A 7,453-nucleotide genomic window follows, 5' to 3' on the forward strand; every position below is an offset into this window, starting at 1 on the left:
GTCCGAGAAAGGTGGTCTGGTGTACCTAACAATGAAGTACACATGGCTATACAATGGGCTCTCAGAAGGGAGAAACAGGAAGTGGGGAAGGAATGGAAGAAAGGGTAGCGAAACTGAGGAAGTGAATGGCCAGCAGTTTCTGGCCAAGGCTTGCTCAGTCTGGTTGCTGTACATGTCACAGGATGGAGATGGTAGGGGCACGTGGCAGCTGCTTTGTGATCTGGGCTCACTCTGATAATTTTTCCTGGGGCATCTATTTAAAAAGCGCATTTCAGCCCTGGTTAACTCGTACCTGCTATGAAAGAAACAGCCACGTCTGGAAGCCTCGTCTGCATTGAATCTAAGGCCCAAGCTTTTAATCCCCAGCTTGTCCGGCAGGACATAAACCTCTCATGACCACGGTCACTTAAGAAGTCTCTAAACCCCAAACTAAAGTAACTAGGTGCCCTTTTGGGCTCAAGGTAGATCTCTGCATCTGTCATTGGGTACATTTCCTGGAAATGAAAAGGGGTAGAAACTATTGAGGTGGAATTAGACTAAGCAAACTCTGACCGAGGTTCCCCCTCCGCTCTCACTTCTCCTTGCTTAAGGTCGTTTCTCGCTAATTGCTTGGTTCCGTGAGCATTTCACAAAGCTGTTATGAGGGTGCACGATGTGATGATGGCCTTCCAGGGATCAGAGCTCATGGAGCCTGGTGGGCTCACTGCGAGTTTCATTGATGAGCCTGGGGGGTGGGTCTGCTAGCTGCCCCTGCCCTTTTCTGAGCCCACGCCCCTCCCCTTCCTTGCAGACAAGGCGTATATGCTGCACATCAACACGCTGGATAAGGTCCGAGAGGAGTGGCAGAGCGAGCACATCAAGGCCTGCGAGGTAGCCCAGCCGGACGCTGCTCAGGAGGGGGCGGGTCTTGGTTCCAGAACTTGGAGAGTCTATTTTTGCCGAAATGTGCCATCATCCGCTTATTATATCTACCAATTCTGGTAGAATCGCTCCAGGGCAGATTGGAAATCAGAAGATTAAGTGGAGGATGGGAGGAACTGACATGTTTCCCCCTAAACCTCATTTTTCTCTCTCTTCCCTACTCTGTCCAACCCTGTTCAAGGCCTTCTATGTTCCGTTAACACAGGCATGAAGCAGATGAAACAATTAATAGTTAATTAATTACTTAGAGAGCCTCGCGTGCACTTGGTAAGTGACAAGGAAAATGCAGATGGCTGGTGAGCAGGCTTCAGAATGTGTGACCTCCTTCCACCTTTGATTTCACCATTACCCCCCCCCCCCCTTCATTTTCAGCACATTGCGTTCTCAAGAGAAAATAAGACATGACCCACAAACTTCCTCAATTTTCAGTTACCCTCTCTACACGTCTTACCAGAGGTTCTCAAACTGAGGTGCCATTAGCACCACCGGGGAACTTGTTTGACCAACTGCAGACCTCCTGACTCGGAAACTCTGGAAGTGGGCCCGGTAACCTGTGTTAAGAAGCTCTGCCGATGATTCTGATGCCAATTCAAACTTGAAAACTGCTGACCCACACACCCCTTCCCTCCTTTTCTCCTGATACAGCCCAGAGTGGCTGCTCCCATCCCCTGGGCTCAGGATCCCATCCAGCTGCCTTGTGCACAGCTCCCTTTTATGGGGCTTTCTTCCATTATCATTTACGCAAACCCAACTCACTCCTGGCTTTAAAACTTAGCAGCCATCGCTTCCCATCTCTACTGTTTCCTCTCCTTACAGCCCGGCTTCTTAAAGGAGCTGTTTCTACATCCTACAGCCCCTGCCTGTCCCACCTGTTGTTCCTGGGGTTTGCTCCCTGCCCCACCCTCTTGGAGGAACCAGTGACCCCCTTGGTGTAAGGTCCAGTGGCCTGCTTCTAATGTTCTGTTAGCACAGGCATGAAACAGAGGAACCAATTAATGGTTAAGTAATTACTTAGAGAGCCTCGCGTGCACTTGGTGTGTGATAAGGAAAATACAGGAAATGCTGCAGTTTCTAATCTTAGTTGACCTGCCTTTACCATCTGACACTGTGGGTCACTCGCCCTCTTCTAAAATACTCTTTGTTGTTGTTGTTTGTTTTTTACTCTTCATCGAGGATATTTTTTCCATTGGTTTTAGAGAAAGTGAAAGAGAGGCGGGGAGAGAAAAAGAGGGAGAGCGTGTGAGAGAGAGAGAAACATCGATGTGAGAGGGACACATGGCTGGGTTGCCTCCTGTACTTGCCCTGACCAGGGCCTGGATCAAACCTGCAACCCAGGTATGTGCCCTTGACTGGGAATCAAACTCAAGACCCTTTGGTGGGTGGGCTGATGCTCTCACCACTGAGCACACTGGCCAGGGCTAAAACAGTATTTTTTGCTTTACTTCCTTAACTCCACACTCTCATGGGAAAGCGTGAAGTAAAGCCATTTTTATAAGGTTTGAGAACACGTAAAGCTAGGCATATTATAAAAACATGCATGGGAATGATAAAATTTAGGACAATGGTTATGTCTGGGAAAGAAGGAGGGTGACAGAGATTGGGAAAAGCACACAGGAGCTTTAACAGAATCTGAAGCAAGGTTGGTCAAAATTTTTGACAAAGCTGGGTGGTTGGTACATGGGAATTCATTATAGTATCTCTCCACTCTTTTATATGTTTAACATTCTACACGGTAAAATGTTGTATTCAATATTTTAAAAATACATGAATATATTACATTCATTGTTGAATAGAATTGCATCCATTTTATAGAATAGCTTGATTTTCCAAAAGTTGTTATTTACATGAAAAAACAAAACAAAACAAAAAAAAAACTTGTTGAGGCAATAACTTAAAACCCCCCACAACTTTAGAGGACAAGTGCAGGGACCCCCATATACTCATCAACTAGCATCAACAATTATGACCAATTGACCAATCTTGCCAATTGAATTCATTCATTGAGGGGGTGGGTGTGTGTGTGGGGGGATGGGCAAAGTTTTGAACTGAGTTCTGGCAGGCTGCCTTGGTGGAGATGCCCCTTAGGCAGTTGGAAATGTGAGCTGGAATCTGGTTAGAACCAGGGTGTCTGGATTCTTCATAACTGCTTACCTTCAGAATTATACCCCCTTCCGTTTGTGTTAATGCCATATGGGACTCCATCTGCATTCTTTGGTGAGGAGAGTACCCTAAGTGGACAATAAGCTTGCATACCTGAGGGGTGACACTGTTTCTTAAAGTCATAGCCAATCTAGACAAATGGCCCCTTTCTCTGCATATGTATTCACATGTGGTTATGTTTCTCTAGGTGCTTGAAGCTCAAGAATATGAGCGAATAAACTTCTTTCGGAACGCATTGTGGTTACACGTGAATCAGCTGTCAAAACAGTGTGTCACCAGCGATGAGGTAAGTCAGCGGCATCCATTGGCATGGAAGGAGCTGTAGACATTTATTAGTTCACCCCTCTCAATTGAAACGCAGAGAGGTTCAGTGACTTATCCAGGGCCACTTATCCAGTTGGTTGATAGAAGGACCCAGTTAAGCACCTAACCTGCCTGCCTCTTGGCCTATTTTACTGCTATGACTTTTTCTTCAAGAAATTCAGAGCAGGAGGGCAGAGTAAGGACATCTTAAATACAGTTTAATTTATGGAAACAGAGGTGTTACACCATGAATGTGAGTCCCAAGGGACACTCCAGGACAGCACCAAGTACTAGCAGCTGACTGATGCCCTGGCTAATGGTCACTCCAGGATCCAGGATTTACTTCAAGGCATTCCTGGGCATTATTCAAGTTCAATTTGTGCACAGTCATCCTCATGGGAAACCTGGATCTCAGAGGGGCCAGAATCAAGTTATCGCAACCTTCTTTGCTAAGGAATAGCCACTCTCACTCAGACAATGCATTCACTTTAGAACAGTGGTTCTCAACCTTCCTAATGCCACGACCCCCAATCATAAAATTATTTTCGTTGCTACTTCATAACTGTAGTTTTGCTTCTGTTATGAATCGTAATGTAAATATCTCTGTTTCCCGATGGTCTTAGGCGACCCCTGTGAAAGGGTCGTTCGACCCCCAAAGGGCTCATGTCCCACAGGTTGAGAACTGCTGCTTTAGAAGAACAATTAAACACAAAGAAAACCTGTAGGATGGAATGGAAGAACTTTTCCCCAAGTAATTGTCTTTGTGTCCCTGTGTTGCATTGGTCTTGGGACTTGGTATCTGTTTGCTTTGCCCCATCAGTATTTAAAAAAAAAAAAATCTTTCCAAAATAAAATTTGGAAATGAGTCAGCCATATATCAAAGCCTCTGTTTTAATAAGCCACATCACACGTTTTATGGAATCCCTCTTCCTGGATGTATCTTTTGTTGTTAGATGTACGAAGAAGTCCGTAAGAGTTTAGAGATGTGCAGCATCGAGAAGGACATTGAGTACTTTGTGAATCAACGGAAAACTGGACAGACTCCCCCAGGTGAATGGAGCGGCTGGGGCGGGGCTTCACTTCAGCAATTCTCTTATCATATGTTGTTGACAGTGGAAGACGTCTGCCTCTTCATGTTTTGTTTCTTGATGCCTCTAGCACCCATCATGTATGAGAATTACTACTGCCCCCAGAAGAATGCAGCCCCATCGGGAAAGGCTACGGGGCAGAACTTAGCAAGGTAATGACCAGCTTCTTTTCATGTGAAGAAAAATACTTTCAATAAACTTTTTTTTTGGGGGGGGTCATTAGTGTTCTAAGACATCAGCATGGAAACATAGCTACCATTGCATTTGCTAGATTTTTGGAAATAGCTGTTTTAGGGCAAATGTGAAATGGATTTCTCCAGTCATAGCTCAGAGAGGACAATATCATGCCCGAATGTGAATTTTATTATTCATGCATGAGTCCTATGCCATTCTCATCGCCTGCAGAGAGTAGGAGTCAGCAAACTCTGGCCCCCTGTGAGTCAAATCTGACCTGCCTGTTTTGGTAGTGCCTGTGAGTATTTTATGGTTGAAAAAAAATTAAAAGAATACTGTCTTATGACATGAAAATTATATGAAATTCAGATTTCTGTATTTGTCTATAAAGTTTTTTTCTTTTTTCTTTTACTTTTTTCCATTATTATTTATCCCCTATACCCTTTTCCATCCCCTTTCCCCCCTTAAGTATATAAAGTTTTTATAAAATATGTGTTTATTGATTTTAGAGACAGAAGAAGGGAGAGGGAGAGACAAACATTGATCAGCTGCCTCCTGCATGCAATCAAGCCCCTACTGGGGCTCAAGCCTGAAATCCAGGCCTGTGCCCTGACTGGGAATTGAAGTGGTGACCTCTGGTGCATGAGATGGCATCCTGCCACCTGAGTCACACCTGCTAAGGCTATATAAAGTTGTATTATAACAAGGCCAAACTGTTTGTTTGCATTCTGTCTATAGCTGCTTTCCCACTAGAGTTGACTAGAGTTGCAGTGACTGTACAGGAGAAGTGATTGTAGCCAGCAAAGCCTAAATCACTTACCATCTGGCTCTTCACAGAAAAGTTTGCTGCCCCGACATAAAACATCCTGAGAGAAGAGGAACTTTTGTTTTATATACAGTCACTTTGAAGTCTAAGTTGTTGAATTATTTTTAAAAAGATAATGGGGTGGGGGTTTTTTTTAGGGGGGGAGGGGGGGAAAATGGCATGACCATCATCATTATTCAAAACAGTTCATAGAAATTAGCTCTTCTAATCCTCACAGTGAGGTAGGAGCTGTTTGTACTTCCCATTTCACACGCGAATATGCCCGTGTACAAGATCAGGAAGTCTTGCCCACACAACTGAGATGTTCCTCCTGCCAGTCTGGTTGTGGGAGCAGGGCCCTGTGCATCTGACCACCGTGCATCTCGCTCCTCAGCATAGCAGAATGACTGCTTCTTGCATTCCAGTGTCAGTGCTGCAGGCCTTTGGCTTCATCAGAACTTTTCTTGACCTTCTAAACAGAAGCTAGATCTGAGGAGACTGCAAAATGCTTGTTGTGTGATGTAAAAACTAGGAAAACAAGAACTTCTCTGAAAGACTGTGGTTTTCATTTTTTACAGGAGAGGACCTCTCCCGATTCCTAAGATACCAGGTATGCCAGCAAGAAAGACATTTGGAAATGCTTGTCAGGGTTTCTTTAAGGTTGAGTAGCTAGAATTGTGAAATAAAGGGAAAGAAGGGAATAATTAGAATCAAATTTCTGAAACAATAAGTCTATATTAGAATCTTACTGTAATGCTATGTGTCACACAGAGGAATTTGGTAATTGATGTCCATTTTATAGATAGCCAAGAGAATTTAGCTCCTGGAGTGTCAAAAGGAATTTCCTAGAAGGCAGTCTGACTTAAGAGATTATTTTATCTTATATATCTTATACATTGCCCATAATTGAATTTTTCACTAGTCACTAGTCTTCCCCTCTCCCTCCAAACTATTACCATATCTCTGGGAGAAACATGCAAGTTAGCATTTTTTGTTAGTTATATTCTTTGGATAATGAGGAGATCCTTGAGGGCAGGCACTTTTCGTTTTCCTGTACCACTCATAATACCTAACACAGTACTGGGCATATAATAGGGACAGAACAAATATCTATATTTGAATAAAAGAAAGGTATACCTAATTATGTTCAAGGGAATGAGGGGAGAAACAGCTATTGCTGCATGGAACAGCTTAGAAAAAATTTAGTAATTGGGGGAAAAATTAATGGCTGAAAATCTTTGAAGAACATAAGGATTTACATTATTTTATTTCTTGTTGTCTTATAATTACATGATAATGTGGGACTTATTTTTGTCCACATTTGAAGATGAATTTACTGTAGGGGCAGCTAGCTAGCTAGACATGGATGAAAAAGGGAAAGAAAAAAAAAAAGGAATTTCCAGAATATTTTCTGGTTTGTAGTCATGACTACCATTTGTAGGCTTTGTTGCTTTTTTACAAAAGGGCAATCACTGGAATCTTTGAGTTAAGTACCTTGATTTGACAGGGCTAAGATCCTATGAAAAAAATGTTGGCTTCATGTTGCTTTGTGTTCTGCTCTTTGCAGATGACCCAGATTATTCTTTGGTTGATGACTACAGTTTGATCTATCAGTAACATCCATGGTAAGAGCCATTAATTTTTACATCATAAGGGTGAATTTAGACTGGTGATAATATTTTTGAAGTCTTTGATGCTTTTTTTTGTTTTGAATTCTCACTAGAGGATACCTTTCTTTCCATTGATTTTTTAGACAGAGGGTACGGAAGGGAGAAGAGGAGGTGTGGAGGAGGACAGAGATAGAGAAACATTGATTGGTTGGCCTCCCACACCTACTTTAGGTCATGCTTTTGGTACATGTCTCTGGCTGGGGAATTGACCCCATGACCTTTTGGTTCCTGGGCTGACCCATGACCTGCTGAGCCAAACTGTCCAGGGCTGATGCTTCTTTGTAACACCACTGCACCAGGCATGCTGGTGGGTGTGGTGTTCCTGCAGGGTG

The 7,453-nt window shown here is 43.4% G+C and overlaps 1 protein-coding gene across 1 annotated transcript in view; it reads left to right on the forward strand.

The window, feature by feature from the left end:
- Positions 1-7,076, forward strand: part of PSTPIP2 (proline-serine-threonine phosphatase interacting protein 2) — a 50,053-nt gene extending 42,977 nt beyond the window's left edge. The window contains exons 9-14 of the mRNA XM_084888384.1: positions 791-870; positions 3,269-3,367; positions 4,338-4,434; positions 4,543-4,624; positions 6,030-6,061; positions 7,019-7,076. Of these exons, the coding sequence (XP_084744510.1) occupies positions 791-870; positions 3,269-3,367; positions 4,338-4,434; positions 4,543-4,624; positions 6,030-6,061; positions 7,019-7,068 (440 nt within the window). The 3' untranslated portion in view covers positions 7,069-7,076. The remainder of the gene's footprint in view (positions 1-790; positions 871-3,268; positions 3,368-4,337; positions 4,435-4,542; positions 4,625-6,029; positions 6,062-7,018) is intronic.
- Positions 7,077-7,453: the final 377 nt, after the last annotated feature.

This window comes from Pipistrellus hanaki (genome assembly GCF_964339955.1).
Source record: "Pipistrellus hanaki genome assembly, chromosome: 6".
Lineage (NCBI taxonomy): Eukaryota > Metazoa > Chordata > Mammalia > Chiroptera > Vespertilionidae > Pipistrellus > Pipistrellus hanaki.